General features: G+C 33.6%; 1 protein-coding gene across 1 annotated transcript in view; it reads right to left on the reverse strand.

Annotated features, from left to right (window-relative positions):
- The window catches only part of LOC132743564 (uncharacterized), a 111937-nt gene that overhangs the window by 71361 nt on the left and 19213 nt on the right, over positions 1–21363 (reverse strand). Inside the window, exons 3-6 of the mRNA XM_060732093.1 lie at positions 21052–21210; positions 19083–19470; positions 18685–18879; positions 18412–18471 (exon numbers count right to left, since the gene is read on the reverse strand). Of these exons, the coding sequence (XP_060588076.1) occupies positions 18412–18471; positions 18685–18879; positions 19083–19470; positions 21052–21210 (802 nt within the window). The remainder of the gene's footprint in view (positions 1–18411; positions 18472–18684; positions 18880–19082; positions 19471–21051; positions 21211–21363) is intronic.

Consider the following 21363-nt stretch of genomic DNA (forward strand, 5'->3'; position numbering starts at 1 on the left):
ACAGCGTACCCGTTTGTATACAGTTATATGATGTTTAATGTCATATAAGATGAAGCCAGAACTATCATTGTTGAGTTATACTCCGGGCAAGCATCAATAAGAAATCATTAAATTTCATTGAAAGAGATAACAGTGACGAACGGACAGTCAAGGTGGCGACTATATATTGTTCTTTCGAAAGCATTAAAAGCTTGGGTTATTTTTAAGCTTTTCCCCGTATATCCTCAGTCGTGGGGGCCTAAGTTACAATTCACGAATTCTTAAACGGACAGCCAAGGTGGCGACTATACTATACAGACAGACAGACAGATACCTTTATTGGTCATCAGGTTACATGTGTCACATATAACAACATGATGTGAAAATACAAACATACATATTTTACAAAACTGATGGAAAACAGGGTATTTGATAAACATGTGGATTGAGTCAACATTATTATAAGTTAAATAATCTCATAATTATATAGTTATTACAATTGTTTTCCTAACATAAGGGGGAGACTATCAGAAAAATGCTAGACTATTCGACAGGGTGCAGAATATAGAAATTTCAGGTTCTAAATTAAGAAACAGTGTTTACTACATTTGTAGTAAATTAACGGTATGACAGTTTTTATGAATGGGATAAATCCCACGGGAAGCATGATTATTAGCGGGAACATATTTATTACTAAACTTTCATTAGCTACAAGTCATGTCGTGTGAACAAGGGCAGTGTTACAAATCTACATGTATTTATATCTATTTAATCGGAATATCTTTCACTGGTGAGTTTTTGTTTTATTTTATTTTTCTATCAATTACAAACTACTGAGTATTTGTTACTTTTAATACATATGATATTAACCTACAAAGACCTTTTAGTGCGACTTCATTATTTGAGTTCAGTAATTGACTATATTTGATGATATTTGGTCTGGAATAGAAATATGAATCTATATTATTTTCCCTCGATTGTTTAAAACGTTTGCATACGAGGAGAGTATGGAATTCGTCACCTAAATCAGAAAAACAATTTAGACATTGCCTATCATTATAATTGACATAGCTATTCCTCCAACGGCCAGTTTCGATGGGAAGTTTATGATTTGCTGTTCTAAATTTCAATAGTTTCAGACCTTGGTTCATTGGTAAAATATTTAGATATTTTTCAAATGTTAGTTCCGTTTTGAAAAGGGCATAATGTTTGCCCTTTGATGAGTTCTGCAGTTCTGATTTATATTGATTTAATAAGTAATAGAAAGAGCACCGAAACACGAGGCTATCTGATTTGTACGAGGGGGCGTAGCCCCCGAGTATTAATCAGATTGCCGAGTGTTTTGATGTTCTTTCTCTTTTGTATCATAGTCAAACATAAAAGCACGTTCCCTGTTGTCACAATATGAAACCCCGGCTAAAATGAACCAATGAACGAACATCTGAATATGACATTTCTGTCGCTTTCTCTTTCTCTGCCGTCACAATATGTAAACCCCAGCAAAAATGAGCCAATCAATGGGCATGCTCTGGAGTGCGGGTAACTAATACCCGCACTCCAGTTAACGCACTGTGCATGTATATGTATACGATTTAACCCTGACACATTTTCAACAGAAAGGTCTCCAAACTATGATACAATGTTTCTTTAATAATTTTTGCTATGCTATTGCTAGTAATAGTTCTCTGTTGCAGCCACAAGTATGAGTAACCTGTCTCGTTAAAAATAGTGTAAACATGTTTCATCCATTTAAAGGCCTTAAAATCATCTGCGTATAACATTGCTTCATAGCATAACGATGATATTTTATTATCTTTTTGCGTAATGAGTTTATTCCAAAATGTGATCATTCTCGATTTAATTGTTATTTCTATAGGATAGCGACCTAATTCGCCGTAAAGCGTATATAATGGGGTACTTTTCCTAGTTTTAGTTATTTTTCGTAAAAGTTAGAGTGTATGCGTTCCAAAGTGTTTAAATTTTCAAAGCCGAATATTTCGCAACCGTACGTCAAAATTGGTAGTATAGTGCTGTCAAATAATTTCAATTGAAGGTCAATAGGTATGTCTTGATCGTTAATTCTTTGTAATAATATATGCATTGCCTTGTTTGCTTGATTTGCAATATGTACACGTGCAGTAGCGAAACTGCCATTACTGGAAAAATACAATCCGAGATATTTATAGCTTTTAACGATTTCTAGTTCATTATTTCCAATGTGAAATGAATACGTTTGTATTTTTCTGCTTCCGAATATCATTACTTTTGTTTTTTCGGTGTTAATATCTAACTTCCAAAGTTTACATTAGTCATTAAAATCATCTAAGCATTTTTGTAGGGAAATTTTGTCGTTTGCGAATAAAACGGTATCGTCTGCATATAAAAGGACCAAAATCTTAAAATTAATTTGTACCTCCCCTGTAGATATCACTTTTATACCCTCATTGCCTTTCGATATTAAAAATTGTTCTAAGTCTAAGACAGTATACTGTTCTCTCGGAAGATAAAAAGCTTGGGTTATTTACCAGATTCTCCCCGCACATCCCCACTCATGGGGGCCTAAGTTACAATTTACGAATTCTTATCGACTTATGTCCGAATTTTTCAGACAGATAATAATTAGTCAATAAACAACGTGTCTGCAATTATTTTGTGCATGGAAAAGGTAAAATGATTATTAATTTTAGTAAAGTTTAATATTAAAAAGATGACAAACAAGCAAAGAAATTCTTACCAAAATTTGTATCAAGTATCAAATCAATATTTTCCAGCTCTCATCTGGAGTTTTGATAAACTGGATGAACTGCAACAAACACAATTTAATTGCTATTTCATGTGGAGAGGCAGCTCGCGTGCAATAATCAAATGACATATGTCATTGAATCTATTTTAAGTTTCCATAAAATGGCGCGAAAAAGCTTTTGACTATCGCATTAATGCAAACTGTCGGAAAATAAAACTCGGTCAGGTTCTGCCTATTTTCCCGCGGTGTATAAATCATACGTACATCATACTGGACCTTGAATGAGCTGCTAAATAATTTTTTACAATTATTGACTACTGAAGTGGTGAAAATGATTACATGTTTCTTTGAACTTTAACATTAAGAATAGGATATGGCGTGCAATTAAAATTCAGAAACACTTTTCCTCGAACCTAAACTCGTGCCTCAGTTGTACACGGACACGTTCGAGGCTAGATGATAACTCCATGTCATCCTTAGGCTTAAGAGCGCCGACATCAACATTCGTTCAAAAAATGGAATTGACGAACGTGCACGCCGATTTCAAGGCAGATCTCCGTAATGACTTCAAAAATGACTAGTATATCGAATGTTTTATTAATTAAGAAGTTAAATAAGAAAAAAATGTTGATGTATATGTTTGTCATGAATAGTCTGAATAAATAAGCAGTAAAATGTCTATTTTAGTTAATTGTGGATGGCCACCATTAAATTTTGTGTCTGTAACAAAAGCATATAGAATTTGTACGTGTATTTATTTTTTTGTCAATTTGTTATTTTCCAACGAGGATGTTCGAAAAACAGACGTCAAAAAGTTGGTTCGTAAAAGAATGTAATCAAAATTATCATAACAATATAGTGAAATCTCCCATAACGGCCAACTTTTGCCAACACCCACCTCCTTACATGCAGTAGCCAGTTTTAATTCCCTAGATAGTTTAAACCTTATAATTTAACTGTAATCAATGGTCACCTCCGGTCAACGGCCACTTATTTTTCTTCAGAAAAAAAAGAAGAAAAAAAAACTCTCGAATGGCCAGCTAACTTTTTGCTGGTTATGTTATTTTACCGTATCAAAATTTTCCCTATGTTATATATGATTAAACAAATACATGTACTTCATACATGATCAGGGAAAGACATACATCATTCTGGCATTAAATATGAATGAACAGTGTAAATGTTGTACATGTATATGTTTTCTATTTGTTTTGAACAGTTATGAATTTAATATACTTCAATTTCCTCCAAGATAATTTAAGTTGAATTTTGGAAGCTCATTTGTCTTAATATTCTAAGCATTTTACAGTAATAGGAAAAAATACTGAACAGGAAATATCATGCCGGCCCGTACAAAGATAAAAATCATTAAGGTTTTTATAATTAAACTATGCTCGTCTGCCAGCATCAATATTTTTTATGCAATGAACCCCTGTATACAGATGATAACCATTTAAAAGGGTCCTGTATTCCCAATTTGTTATGTCTCTGCACACCTAAACAATTCAATAACATTTAAAGTAAGAATAGTTTATCCGCGACACAAACCCTCCGAGCAATAGCCATCTCTCTACAACAGTTTATTTCGAACTGTCCAGCTGCTGGCTGTTATAGGGAGGTAGCACTGTAAATTAAAATGATCGAACTGCATGTTATTTCAGAACACATTCGGCGAACATTAATTTACAACAAATTTGATTTTTAATGAAAAAAAAAGAAAGAAACAACTTTACTAGTGCTCCTTTCCGGAAAATATTGCGACTCGTCTTGAATTTTGATCCGTTTTCTTGTTCTTATTATCGCTTTAAAACAAGACAGTCTTGAACTTTGGAATAGGAAAAGTGTACCTATTTTCTTTAAAGGTACATTATACCTCAGAAATTAATAAAAAATTCATTCTATGAATATATGAAATGATAAAAATACACTGAAATGAACTAATTTGTGATAAAAATAGCAAATGGAAACAAAGTGGTATTTTGACTTTGATATAAAAACAAAAGAAAGCTACATGTTGTGAAGTACTTACTATATACAAAAGACAGCTCATGTATATGGCCAACAAGTGTCTTTTTGAAAATTGTCAAAGGCACTAAAGGATGTTACTTTAGTCCGAATGAGCCTTTAAGCCTTTTCTACACTGTAGGACCGATAAAGTACGTTTTGGTTATAAAAACTTTCCTACAAGGCTTTTCAATACTTGGATATTTTCACAGTGGCACATTTGGATCAATAAAATGAAATGTGCTCTGACCTATAGCGTGGTTTATCAGTTTTTTTTCCCACATTTTGTTCTAATCAACAGGAAAGTGTTCGAAACTATATATATATAGTAAATCGACGAATGTGGTATATGCAGTTTACGGTTATATATACGACATAACCATATATGAAAACGACATCACCATCTACCAAAACGACATCACCATATATGAAAACGACATCAACATTTATGAAAACGAGTTACAATATCACCATTTAACAAAACGAAGTCATCATCTACCAAAACGACATCTCCATCTACCAAAACGGTATCATTATCTACAAAAACGGCATCACCATCTATGAAAACGACATCAACATTTATGAAAACGAGTTACAACATTACCATCTACCAAAACGACATCACCATCTACTAAAACGACATCACCATCTACCAAAACTACATCACCATCTACCAAAACGACATCACCATCTTCCAAAACGACATCACCATATACCAAAACGACATCACCATCTACTAAAACGACATCACCATCTACCAAAACGGTATCACCATCTACCAAAACGGCATCACCATCTATGAAAACGACATCAACATTTATGAAAACGACATCACAATATATGAAAACGACATCACCATATACCAAAACGAAATTACCCTCTACAAAAAACGACGTCACATATATGAAAATAAAATCGTTATTTTTGAAAACAACATCACCATAAATGAACACGGCATCACCATGCACCAAAATGACATCGCCATCCACCAAAATGACATCACCATATATGAAAAAGACATCACCATTTACCAGAACGACATCACGATCTACAAAAAACGACATCATAATACATGTATATGAAAACGACATCACCATATACCAAAACGACATCACCATCTAGCTATGAAAACGACATCAACATTTATGAAAACGAGTTACAATATCACCATATAACAAAACGTAGTCATCATCTACCAAAACGACATCTCCATCTACCAAAACGGTATCATTATCTACAAAAACGGCATCACTATCTATGAAAACGACATCACCATATACCAAAACGAAACTTCCCTCTACAAAAAACGACGTCACCATATATGAAAATAAAATCGTGATATTTGAAAACAACACCACCATAAATGAACACGACATCACCATGCACCAAAACGACATCGCCATCTACTAAAATGACATTACCATATATGAAAACGACATCACCATTTACCAGAACGACATCACGATCTAAAGAAACGACATCATAATGTATGAAAACAACATCGCCATTTTTGAAAACGACATCACAATATATATGATAACAATTAATATCACCATATACCAAAACGACATCACCATCTATCAAAACGACATCACCATCTACCAAAACGACATCACTATATATGAATGCGACATCGCCATATACCAAAACGACATTATTATATATGAAAACGACATCACCATATATGAAAACGACATCAGCATATATAAAAACGACATCACCATATATTGAAACGACATAACAATCTATCAAAACGACTTAAAATATGAAACAGACATCATCGTATATATCAACGACATTACCATCTATCCAAAAAAGCACCATCTACCATAATGCCACCAGCATCCATCAAAACGACGTCACTATTGATCCAAACGTCATCAAAATCTATTAAAACGACATCACTATCTATTCCAACGATATCATCGTATATGAAAGCGACAATCTATCCAAACGATATCACCATCTTCCAAAACTGCATCGCCATATATGAAAAAGTCATCATCATAATGTGAAAACGACATCACCATACATGTATATGTAAACAACAACATTATTAGCCAAAACGGCATACCCATTTATGAAACAACATAAATATATATGAAAACGACATCACTATTTATTAAATTCACAACACTATTTATAAAAAAGGACATTACCACTTAAGTAGTGTGTATATAAGGCAGCTATGGCGTTCCATATACATCAGTGAAAATACGTCCATTATTGTCATCATAATGTAACACAAACTATAAAAGGAGATAAATGTGCAATGTTTATTTGTAAAATTTTATATGAATTATTCCCCTTCTTATTTAAAATGATCGCTAATTGTCTTGTAAAGTAATTATCCATTATCACATTACAAAAAACCTTATGTGTCAGTTATATGTGTTCATGCAATGCGTCACTTGTTGTATTTGTATAGTTATATTAACGAGCTTGTTATACTTAAACTTAGATTTATGTTCATGATATTCCTTCATGTTGTCTGGAGATGAATTCGCGACAAAATCGGCATACATTTATTTCTTAAATGAGCTTTAAATTTGACTATAAAAAAGTTAGTTATATTAAAATGCTGTGTACGAAAAAAATATCAGTTTACAGTGTATTATACATGAGCAAACAAATTTAATGAAACATATTAAACTCAAAGCTTTTTTAAAGATGTACATTTCAAACATTATAAGGGAGCATTCTTTATCACATGATTTGAATCTTACTTTTTATTTTAATTATCTTTTTATTGTTTTTATTTGTTCGCCAATGTTATCCATTTGACCCCATTATGAACTTAGATTTCTTCGAAGAAAGTGTACATATAAATGTGCACTCAGTATCTTGTTTTTTTTTAGAGTGTACGCAGTATCATAAAGTCTATTTCCTGTAAAAAGTTCGTTTTAAGACTTTTTTCGTACAAAGGAAAAATAAAAAGATTGAAATATATTTGTGAAATAGATCCTACAATAATCTAACTTCTAGTTGTGTGAAACTTTCAGTTTAATAGACAATTTCGCAATTTCTGTAACATTTCAACGCCGGGTGTACGCAATATCCAGGATCAAAATCGCATTCAACGCGAAATACTGACAAGAAAGGGAAGACTTGTGTCAAGGTATTTGGAATATTGAAACTAGAAGTAATGGCATCTTCTTTGCAAAAGAAATCAAATTCAAATGTATTCTGATTTCTTTACATGACTCGTTTTTGTTTAAAATACCGGTTGAAAAAGTGTTCGCAGTATCAGAAATTTGAGGATGCGCGCATGGTATGACACCCTTGTTAGCGCCATAACATATACCTCAAGCAAATATAGCCCAGAACTCGCGTGCTCGCAATATATAAATGATTTTCGTTGCAAGCCATTATGACACGTGTAGCACAAAAGCTCAGTTGAGTACCTGTACATTGAAATAAAATATAAATATAAAAAACTGAAATGCCAGGATTTGAACCCGCACCCGTATAGCTACCACTACATTACAACATCTCACTGTACATAAGAAGTATGGCCAATAAGTATTACAATACTATCCATACACACATGACCTACCTTTTCTGAAGTGCACTGATCCATGCTATGTTAACAACGGTACCGAAATAAATAAACTTCAACAGTACTGTCCAAGGATGATAACTTGAGCCTTTGCGTACATAACATACATAACAAAGATTTATAACAATGCGAAAAATAGGTAAGGCAGACTGAAGCCTAACTAATATGGGACAATCTAAAACGTCACATTTTCGTGTACATTGATAGCGCAGTAGCCCAGTTTTGTATTCATGCATTTACACGTTCGAATCACGATGATGGCAGATCACTGCAGTGATGGCAGATAGCTGAAATTTACCGCTCGGTACAGGTAGGTTATAAATTTGGTTGGTATTATTATATTACACAAATACGGCCCATTTCATTGCTATGAAACTATTGTCCATTGACTGGAGATATTATTAGGAAATATTTTCGTTTAAAAGAAAATCATCATGCATATTTATTTTTTTTATAAATGAATTTTATCATTTTTCGGCTGCACAACAGAACAATAAAACACTTTTAATAAAACAACTTTACACACTAGGTGGAAAAGTGATATTATATGAAACAGTGCAAAATTACTTTGAATAAGTGATAACAAAGTATGCAAAATGTGACTTTGAATAGAAATAATTGAAACTGATAATAAAATAGCACAAAGAATAAAAATGGCAAATAACATTAAGACAAGCAAAAACAAAACTGCTAAAGTTGACATGATTTCACTTAAAAATTAGTTTTGTTCCAAGAAAGAACTGAGTACAAGAAAAGTGGTTATGCAGCTGGATAATACCAGTTCAGGCTAATATAAGGCTCACAAGCCCATCGATAAGGCTATTAAATATCTTATAATAAGACGGCGCGTGCACGTATCGTCTAGTAGATATGCATTTGCCCGTATATCAATGGGGAAAATATTAGAAGTGATTTTGTGCATTTTTTTGTTTTAACAAAATCGAATTGTTTTCAAATTTTCTAATGAAAATAGCTTTTCTGATGTACAACATGTCACAGAGCTTTAAAGGATTAAAATAAACGTTCAACTCATGTTTCAATATCACATGCTTAGTATTTTTATCTTTTTTTAGCCATTTCATTTGGAAAACTTGTTCCGGTTAGGTGGTTTCCTGCTTACATCTGTTGGTGCATGATTGAACGGGAAACCAGCTGCATTCGTGCCAATCGCAACTTTTCGGCCTTTTCCGTCACTCTTCGGATTAATGATAATAGCCGATGTAGTTCCGATTGCAATCGTGACAATTCGGGCGATTCCGTCATACTGCGGAATCAGACGAAGTAATATTACGGAAATCTAAGCTATTTTAGTTACTTCGGTAATCCCAGTTTGTTTATATAAATAGGATTTCTATTTTTACTTGATTTATCGGTTTAAACCGTAATAAATTATAAACGAAATTGTTCCGTTTCAATTGTTTTTCAAGACGCAAAAGTTACTTTCTTTTATAATTGTATTTTGTCTGTATTAGTTTTATACAATAGAGAATGGTGACTGTAGTAGTATTCCGTCTTCAAAGCGTGGTCCTGCTTACCAAATCACGCATGATTGAGTTATATTTAGATCTACTGAACGCATGAGGTAATCTAAAAATAGCCCATGCATATCATTAACCTTGCCACATAGCGCATCGTCTATTTGTGATCGTGTAACATAGTTGATACATGCTTATTAATTGGTACCACGTAACGAAGTATTTTAGTGCATTTACTTGTCTATAAAACAAAGGAATGATTTCGCTGCGAAAAAGGGGAAATGAAATGTGCACACTTGTTTTCCTTCAGTATCACGTTTGATCATTTTCTTTAATCGTTTTATACAATAGAGAACTAAATAAACCCTTTATGATATACAAATACCGTAATTAAAAAAAATGTGATAATAAATTGAAACCAAAAAAAAAACAATTTTAAAGGGTTGGGATGAAGGCACAATTGTGCAAGCCTTTCCTTTTAAAAGGAAACTTTATTTAATAATTTACAAATAAAATAACATACCAATGAGCCAGTGGGAAATTACGAGCGGAATATCCTCGGCTATTATCAATATCAACAGAAAGGGCCGAAAAGTTGCGGTTGAGGAAATTAGGGTATAATCAGCGTAATCCCTCTCTCATTTACCGTAATGCACTAAGTGGTTATATAGAATATGTTTTACAAAAAAACACGGATATGTGTAAACTTGCATTTTGAAAATAATAAAAAGGGGTTGAATTGAAAATCTTAAATTTAGTATACAATCAGTTAATTATGCCTCGGTAAGTCGGGGAGTATTTCTTGACACTGTATGCTAGGTGGATTTTGGTAAAAAAAATTAACCTTAATACTCTATTAGGTGCTTAAACCACACATGCTAGATACCGAAAATAAGCTATTTTCGCGAAAACAAGTTCGAGGCTACGAAAATATGATTTATTTTTGAAAAAGCGCATTTATCTGTTTAAATAATTATGTCAATCATTCGACCCCAGATGACCCACCTTCAAACTTGACCTGTATTTTATTTAGGCAAATATTCTGACAAAATTTGATGGTGATCAAATCAAAACTGTGACTACTAGAGTGTTAACAACCCAATTGTTGACAACGAACGACGCACGACGACGGACGCCGGAAAGAGCCACATTACTATACCTCACCTTGACCACTGCGCAATCAGGTGAGCTAAAAAATTAACATGTTAATCAGGTACAGGAAACAAATTTAATTTTTCTTTAGCCTTTTTAACTCCCGGGGAAAATTCTCTTCACAGACCTACAAATGACGCTGCAGAAAGTTTTATGATGCATGTGTAAGTTCAAACAGAAGATGAATTCATTTCTACCATTGCATTTGTGAACACTAAACAGTTCCAGAAATATAGTTTATGCTTTACAATTGAACTCCTAAGTGCAGTAGTGTCTTGTGATGTCATATTTTAGCATGTCAAATGAAAGACAATGTGCAGATATGTTTAATGTTCAGATACAAAACACATGACCTCAGATTATTTCTTCAAGATCTCAGAAAAAAAAACAGGTCATGACATTAAAACGTTCTCCCAGCTATTCCATTTTCTTTTAGAAAAATTGCATAACATGTACAAATGTATGGAAGACATCCAACATGAGTAGTTTCCCTTTCATTATTAAACTATGATTTGAGGAAATGCCATGATATGGGGCATTTTAGCTTTAGCGGCCCCGTAAAGGGCTCAATCAAATTCATATGAGCAAATATGATACAAGACTACCTAAGAATCTTACAGACAAAGTTTGGTTGTCATCCATCAATTAGTCCAATAGAAGGAAACATCTAAAGGTTTTTCTATTTTAAAGCTTTAGCAGCTAATAAAAATGGGCCAATCAAATTCATATGAGCAAATTTAATAAAAAAAACTATCCAAAAATTATTCAGACAAAGTTTTGTGCTCGTCCATCAATAAGTGCAGTAACAGACGCTTTTAAAAAGTTTTTTCTCTTTTTTCTAGATCTAGAGAGGCCTTAAAGGAGCCAATCAAATTAATTTGAATACATTTGAAAACATACTGTCTTAGAATGCTACAGCCAAAGTTTGGTGATCATCCCTCAATTAGTTAAATACAAAAAAAAATGTTTGAAGGTTTTCTAAACTTAGCTATAGCGGCCCCTAAAAGAGGCCAATCAAATTAATTTGAATACATTTAAAAACATACTGTCTAAGAATGTTGCAGCCAAAGTTTGGTGATCATCCTCACTTAGTTAAATACAAAAGAAAAATGTTTGAAAGGTTTTCTAAACTTAGCTATAGCGGCCCCTAAAAGAGGCCAGTTAAATTAATTTGTATACATTTGAAAACATACTGTCTAAGAATGCTACAGCTAAAGTTTGGTGACCATCTCTCAATTAGTTAAATACAAAAACAATTTGAAGGGTTTTCTAAACTTAGCTTAGTATAATGTTTAACAATACCGTTAGTAAAACAAGAGCCATGTCAACATGGCCATCCCCCGCCGAATGTGTTTGCTCATTGGAAGAATGTATATGTAGTAGAGCAGAATAATTCCATTTTGAGAGGTCTTTTGGTAATGAAAACTGATGGCTATAGTGATTACAGATTTGAAACATATGTGAATACTGATGGCTGAAAATAACAAAGGGCAATAACTGAAAATAATGCAAGGTAGGTTATCATTCTTGTGTGCTGCACCCCTCCTCAGTAAAATCTATCCACCTATGAAGTTTCAAGTTGATACCTCAAATACTTTTTGAGAAAAAAATTGAATTGAAAAATTAAGTATGAAAAATAACAAAGGGCAATAACTCAAAAATTATAAAAGGTACAGTTATCATTCTTGTGCAGTGCACACCTCCTGAGTGAGATCTATGCACCTATGAAGTTTCATTTTGATAACTCAAAGGCTTTTTGAGTTATGCTCTGGACAAAAATTAATCTTGAAAAATAACAAAGGGCAATAACTCAAAAATAATACAGGGTAGAGTTATCATTCTTTAGCACTGCACTCCTCCTCAATGAGATCCATCCACCTATGAAGTTTCAAGTTGATACCTCAAATACTTTTTGAGATAAGCTCTGGACAAAATAGCATGAAAAAAACAACAAAGGGCAATAACTCAAAAATTGTATAGGGAAGAGTTATCATTCTTGCGCACAACATTCCTCGTCAATAAGATCTATCTTTCTATGACATTTCATGTTGATATCTCAAACACTTTTTGAGTTATGCTCCACTCAGGTGAAAAATTAGGTATGAAAAATAACAAAGGGCAATAACTCAAAAATTATGAAAGGAAGAGTTATCATTCTTGTGCACTGCACACCTCCTGAGTGAGATCTATGCACCTATGAAGTTTCATGTTAATATCTCATAGGCTTTTGGAGTTATGCTCTGGACAAAAATCAATTTTGAAGAATAACAAAGGGCAATAACTCAAAAATCATGCAAAGAGAGTTATCATTCTTGTGCACTGCACTCCTCCTCAATGAGGTCTATCCACCTATGAAGTTTCAAGTTGATAACTCAAATACTTTTAGAGATATGCTCCGGACAAAAATTTCGGACGGACGGACGGAAGGTCGGACGGACGGACGGAGACTATTTCTATATCCTCCGCCGAAACTTTTCGGCGGGGGATAAAAAGCTTTTTTAGAATTACATGCTAGAAAGGTAACTTTTTCCCGTGCAAAAGTTTTCTGAATAAGGGAAATTAGTTTATCATTGATTAATTTATGTGGCAAAGTTGTATAAAGTGTAGAAAAATCGTATGTACTGACAGTTGAAGCTTGAAAGTTCTTAATTTTGAATTTATCCAAGATTTCACCAGAATTTTTAATTGACCAAAAGAGATGTTTGCTTGTGTTTTCATAGACTTTATCACAATATCTAATAACATGTGTTTTAATGGCAGTCAAACAAGACGTCAATAAAATAGAAAGTTTACTTGTAGTGCAAGATGTAGAATTAGCCATAAATCTGGCTTTGTAAGGTTTTTTATGTAATTTAGGAATCCAATACGTAATAGGAAGTTTGAGTTCTTTTTCATTAATTTGGACTTTCAGATTGGAAATATTAGTAAAATGATTAAAAGACCGCCTTAGAATGTTACAGTCAAAGTTTAGTGAACATCCATTATTTATTTTGGAAGTAGGAAATGTTTAAAAGTTTTTCCTATTTTCAGCTCTGTTGAGGTCAATTGTAATGAAATGAGCAAATTTAAGTGTGACTGTCACAAGGATGCTAGAGACCAAATTTGAGGTAAATCTGCCATATAGTATTTGAGGAGAAAATGATTGTTGACGCATATCGACGGACGACGAACGACGGATCTAGCAGGGGTTAAGGAGCATATTTCGTTTAAAAATAAAAAATGGTAAACAATTGACAACAGACGACAAACACTGGGATACCACAATAGCACACCTTGAGCGCGATGTGGTCAGGTTAGCTTAAGGGGATCAATAAAGTTACAGTCAATTACAGTAACAAAATATGAAAATTAAAAAAAATGACCTTCAAAGTCAAAGTCATAAAGAGAAGAGTAAAGGTCAGTCTGATTTACATAAGGATTGTTATGATCAAATATAAAGACAATTCGCCAAAAATCCCTTAAATCATGATCAACATACACTTTTGCGGACAGGAAAGCCGAAATGACTGTAACAATATCTAGATTTGTTATTTTTAAAAAGTCGATCTAAAATTACAAAACTTTTAAAAATGCACATTAAATTTCTTCAAATAATACTTATTTCCTAGTTTCTAAAAATTAACAAACTAATTGATTTAAAAATTCAGACGTCTTATTACAGTCCAATGCCACACCAAGGTGTTTGTTTCATGTGAAACAGTTCCCCTTAAGGTAGAGATACGACACACTTACCTTTGATATTGATAGATAAAACGTGTTAACGCATAATTTCATTTAAGACTGGTTCCACGATAATAAATCTTCCACTTACCTTTGATATTAACAGTTATAGTAAAAAATCAGTGAAATGTCAGCATACATGTACATATAACCTTGAAGGTAAGTTTAGTTTGGTGTATTTATATCAAAATTTTACATGCAGTTTGATCTATGAACACTTGACACGTATTTCTTACTCTAGCTCTCGCGGCTATTCTGTGCGGTGAAACGAAACGTTCCGGCTAGATGAGCAAGTAGGGTTGGTACCTATCACTTCTGTACAGTTTCAGCAAATTTCCCCCAGCAGTTTGTCCTATGACAGCCAGTCAATTTTGTTTCTCTATTTTTAGCTTTGGTGTTAATTTTGTGCAGTGATGTTGAATATGCCCACACTTGGCACAATTGTGATTTGTACTGATAGCTCCTGTGACGTTTTGTCCCAATCCAATAAGCAGTTTGGCAAGTGAAAGTTGGACACGAATTTTCCATTTTTACCTCTGGTGGTCCTTTTGTGCAGCAAAGCAGATTATGCTGGCGATATCCACAACTAAGGTAAGTACCATTACTATAGTTAAAGCGAATTGTCATCACAACTTTGGATTGTGGTGGCAGCCGGAGATGTTTATTTAAATTTGGCGGCCATTTTGTGAAGCCAAGCGGAACGTGCCAGCGATTTGCACAACTAGGGTTTCTACTGATAATTCCTCTGAAGTTTGGTCGGAAACCTGAGAGTGGTATGACCTGTAAAAGCCGATCAATGATTTTCTATTTTAAGATTTCATGGCCATTTTGTGCAACGATGCAGAACTTGCTAGTAAGATTCACAATTAGGGCTTGTACAGCTGACTCTTGGGAAGTTTGTCGAAATCCTGCCAATAGTTTGACCACTGAAAGTCGGACAATCTATGTATGTCTCTGCTGGTCGGTTTTGCAGCGAAGCTAAACGTGCAACTAGGTATGGTACTGATCACTCCTGTGAAGTAATGTTGAGATCCAGTTAGCAGTTTGACCTGTGACAGATTATTTTTTAATTAAACGAACGTGCCGGCGATAAGCACAGCTTTGGATGGTACTGATTACTCCTGTGAACATTCAATTAAATCCCATTACAAGTTTGACCTGTTAAAATCGGACAAGCTTTTTCTATTTATAGTATCGGTGTCAAAGGAAGACACAATGTGCCCTTTGGTCATTATTACACGAGCAGGCACCTGGGTAGATCCATCGCCCTTCCGTAAGCCAGCTGGATGGCTTCCTAACATGAAAGATTTCGACCTGAGTGAGGATCGAACCTACAGTGGTGAGGGACCTGTGATCTCAAGTCAGCGATTTTAACCTCGATAAACACATAAAGCTTTGTGCTTTTATCATAAGCTAATTCCTCCACAAACCATAACTGGGTCAGCTTATACAGATCCCATTCCATTATATTACAGAAGATGCATTTTCATTGAAATTTTTTACAATTGAGTACGTCTGTAAGATGATTCTAAGTAGAATATGTTTTATATTTCCTAATTGGTGAAAACACATCTCATCTGTCTTGCTTTTTAAATTATAGATGGTACATGGTACATATTTGCCTCCTAATTGCATGCACACGCATCAAAACTTCGTCGGTGAATGACAGTCTAGCATTTAAAATGTTGTTATTGAGACGTAGATATCCGTTGCCTAGTTTCCATAGGTATAAGGTTTTGTAACTCTAACTACAGTATATAGCAGCCAACAGCTTCAGATATGCATAGTTAAGGTGTCTGGTGTTTTGCCCTGTAATTTGGTACAGCACCAATTTTCACTTTCAATAAAATGTCATGTGCTCTAGCGACATCATTGTGCATGTTTTTCATTTATGGCACGGACATAGTGATCTCTTATATATTCAATGTTGCATAACACATGTTCATTTCTTGCATAACACATGTTCATTTCAAAATAAATAAGAATGCAATTGCATTGGTGACTTCTTATACATCCAATGTTGAATAACGCATAATCATGTGGAAATAAGCATAAAATGTCCACAAAAAACAAAGTAGATTACAAATAGATATATATATCTCTTAGATAATAGATTGCAATATATTTGCAAATTAAAATCAAGCTTTTTGTAGGTACACTGTTTTAATCACAATTATTGCCGATCAAAACCGTAAATCATTCAATGGCACAATACTCGATAAGAGTTAGTAGGAAATGTTGTATCATTTGTTGTTAATATTACGAAAAATTCAATCATTTATTCGCAGCACCAAAATGGGCAAGGTTTTATGTTTTGTTAAACCAATCGTCCCATTTTTTAATTCAGTTTCCCTGTTAAGATACATATTTAATTGGCTTACTATCATCGTTTGTATTTCAACGTGTATAATGTATGTAAGGTATACTACAAATGTATACCAATAATTGTTGTACAACCCTCAACAAAGCTGAAAAACAACAACAAAGTTTTTGAAAATATCTGATTTAGATCTGATAGGATTTGTTTGTTAATAACAAGAGCCAACGCCGGGCGGGGTAACAAATAAATGGTTTAAAAAAATAAAGAGAAAAACAAGACATCCAATACGCCGATATGACTGTAACATTTTTTAATCAAAGAACGACAAACTACGTTGAACATTTTTCTCATAACATTGGGTTCAAATTCAATACGAAATACCCCAAACTGGCGTTGCTAGAATTTTACTAAATAGCATCACTGTGTTTCCTGGGCATATTAACTAATCGTCTTTTTTAATTTCCTTGTCGGCTTCTATAATTTGCTATTATGTATTATTTAAATTGACACCTCGTCCATGCTTTGCCTCGGGCTCTGTCCTGTTTTGTTAGGTATCCTGCTGTGCATCTTGCTGGTAGTTCCATGTTGCGGTGTGGAGATGGGCTCATCTAATGCCACCCATCCTCGTTGATCTTGTTTTGTCATACTCTTTCACAATGGCAAACTTCTTGAGTGAGTGCCCTCTCTTGAAATTAATGTTGATCCACTTTATCTTGCACATAACATTGTCCGAACGTTCAGTTTTGGCTCAGCACAAAACAGTTCAAAGAGCAAAATTAAAAATGAATCACTAACATTTATTCAAAGTGATCAAGTCATTGACAAGTTTGAACGAGCCCTCACAAATGTACTGGAGCCAGCACTTTTATACAGTAAATGTTGACAATGTGGAAGTATGCCGATCAATATGCATTTATAGTCCTTATTGCATGAGTCTATAAAGACTCACTTTCATGAAATGGTTAAATGTTGTGTTAAGCACGAAAGTAATTTCGTTAAAGCATTGTAGCACGATTTTAAAAGTTTGTTGGATGCTTTATTACATGTAAGCATTACATTTTTTAACAAGATCTGTAAACTTTTTATTGCCATTGGGCCAAGGAGAGGGTTAGGATCATGTTCCATGCAAGATAAAGTGGTAAAAAATTTACTTCACGGTAGGGATATCACTTAAGTTGTTTCTTCGTGTAAACGAAAACAGACAAGTTGATATTTCATTCCAGCAACGTCCATTCGAGTGTTCCGTATCGGATAACATCCAAAATGATGTTCTACGTGGCAAAGCATTCATCCTTTATTTAAAAGACAAGCATGTTCTTTCAAATCGTATGTTTACCTTCCCTAGCTTTATTTTGGCGGGGATCTTCAAAGGGAGTGTCAAGGGCTATAATTTAAACATGTAAAAGAGCCATTGTGATATCATTAACGAAGGTGGTACATTAATAAATCTTTTTCTTACCTTCTTTCTTCTTTTGATACGTATCCTCAGAGATCTTAGCATTGGCATCGCTTCCTCTTGCTGCAAACATATTTCAATAAGCATAATACATGACGAACAACTCGAAGAAAATTAACATATAAGTATGATCTTTATTGCCAAGCAAAATAGAAATTATAAAAATTATTTGAATAAATTAAATGTATGGACAAAATGTTTTTAACGTACTTTTTGTAATTTTTGATTAGTTTATGTTTGTAAGAAAAGGCTTAGATAACTGAAGTATTATCTTACATTTTTCTGCAGCTTTTTGTATCTCCTTTATTGCATTTTCTTTTTCTTTGTTGACTTTTTGAACGCCATCATTGGTAACACTTTCAATGGTTTCTTTACCTTTCCTTGTCTGACTGTCTATCTCTTGAATAGATTCAATCACCTTAGCATCAAAAGCATCAATGGACGATTTCAATGCGGCATCGTTACCTCTTGCTGAAAACATATTTCAATAAGCATAATGCATGTCAAACTCGAAGAAAATTAACATATAAGTATGATCTTTATTGCCATGCAAAATAGAAATGTTTGAATAAATTAAATGTATGGACAAATTTTTTTAACGTACTTTGTAATTTTTGATTAGCTTATGTTTGTAAGAATATATGTAGGCTTAGATAACTAAAGTATTTTCTTACATTTTTCTGCAGCTTTTTGTATCTCCTTCATTGCATTTTCTTTTTCTTTGTTGACATTTTGAACGCCATCATTGGTAACACTTTCAAGGGTTTCTTTTCCTTTCTTTGTCTGACTGTCTATCTCTTGAATAGATTCTTTCACCTTAGCCTCAAAAGCATCAATGGACGATTGCACTGCACCATTCAGTTGGACAAGTGAAACATTTCCCTTCTCTTCAATATCTTTTACTTTTAAGTTTATAATGTTAATCAGCTCTAATTTTCTTTCTTCAGTCTTCTGTTTGTACTCATTCATCTCATTTTTTATTTGTTCCTGAATTGTTTTTCTTACATCGTCCAAAACTTTACGTACAACGTCTTTCCCAATGATCAAATCGTCACTTTGAAGCTGAAATTATGGAAAAAGGATTGAGTGCATTGAATTATTTATTATCAATCCTTGAAGAATACTGTGTCATATACATGTATAGTGACGCATTTCATACAGGAATTGATTTAATATCTATTTATTTATTTCCATAGTCTTTTTTCACCAATGTCTTATATCCGGATTGTCCTAGCCTTTTCGAAGATGAAACAATTTGAAACATTTATAATCAAGTAATTCATGAATAATAGGAATGTAATAGAACACTTTTTAAAAAAAATATATCAAAACGAGTATTTATATTTTGTCAAATTTTCTTAAGTTAATTTTATTTCAATAACAGCAAGAATATCGCTGCTTGCATACTTTATTTCATTGAGAGGATTTTTAAAAGAAACCCAAACTATTTCAAATGTGCTTTAGAGAATAACTTTCATGGGAACTAAGAAATAATGTCCGGATTACAAAGTTATATTTAACATAATTATTGTTTTATTTTGAATCATTATGTATAATCAATTTAGCCGTTGTGTTAAGTTTGATCGTGGCTTTACTCTTGAAACAGCTGAAAAGCTTTTGTTTGATGAATAACTTTAAAGGCAATACCACTACATTCCAAGATTATTTAATGACCTCTTATTTTGATCTTAAAACATGTGTTAAGTCTCAAGTGGAAACTTTTGGCATTTCTGAAGATAGAGTCGATGGTGTATGCAAAACTTAACAAAGAGCTTTCTTATTTCATAAAGCGCCGAAATTCAGTCAAAAAATATTCTAAATATCTCAACTCAGTGGGTGATGTTAGAAGCGAATAATTAAGTTTATGACCCCCGTTGAGTAGGAAACCCTCACTATTATTCGTAAAGTCGTTATAGAAAATTTAAACAACTAGAACTGTGTCCAAAGGACACGGATGCCCCCCACTGACAACATATATATGGTATATAGTGAAAAAATAAAAAAGGCCATAATTCTGTAAAATTTGGTCGCAGCAAAAGTCCCTTCACACATTAAGATTGTTCATCCCTGGAAGTTTAAGCAAAATCTGCCATCCGGTTTAAGAGGAGTTGCGATCACAAAATTTCTATATGGTATACAGTGAAAAAATCAACAAAGGGCCATAATTCTTTTAAATTTGGTTGCAGCAAAAATTCCTTCCTTTACTGCCATCTACACATTAAGGTTGTTCATTCCTGGGAGTTGAAGCAAAATTTGCATCCGGTTTAAGAGGACTTGCGTTCACAAACTTTCTAAATAGTATATTGTGAAAAAATTAACAAAGGGCCATAATTCTGTTAAATTAGGTCGCAGCAAAAATTCCTTCCTTTCCTACCATCTACACATTAAGGTTGTTCATCCCTATAAGTTTAAGCAAAATCTGCTATACGGTTTAAGAGGAGTTGCGTTCACAAGATTTCGGGACGTACGTACGGACAGACGTACGGACATCCTTACATTTGTATTGTTGATGGGTATTTAACTGTGTAAAAAAGTACCCAACAATCAAAGAAAATACCCAACGCACGGACGGACATACGTACGGACGGACGGACAAGTGCTACGCTATATGCTCCCCACTTTGTGGAGGCATAAAATGATTACCTTCGCCAATTTCTGAATTGCATTGTTTGGGGATTTATTCATTGCTACGAATCCAGGATCGGTCAAAATGTTGTTTAAAATGGTAAAATATTGTGTTAGATCTGTATCCTCGACCTCCAGATTAGGAGAATGTCTGACAGCTCTACCAACATCTCTGCCCTGAATGGAAATATGTTAATATAGTTTGGTCAAGTGAATAATTGATACGATATTTCTTTAACAAATATACGTTTAAGATGAATCTCAACAAATTGCATTATGACACTTGTATGACATAGATGGACAGACTGTGATTTGAAACAAAAATAACAA

Source organism: Ruditapes philippinarum, unplaced genomic scaffold (assembly GCF_026571515.1).
Source record: "Ruditapes philippinarum isolate M1 unplaced genomic scaffold, ASM2657151v2 ctg983_1_1_1_1, whole genome shotgun sequence".
Classification (NCBI taxonomy): Eukaryota; Metazoa; Mollusca; class Bivalvia; order Venerida; family Veneridae; genus Ruditapes; species Ruditapes philippinarum.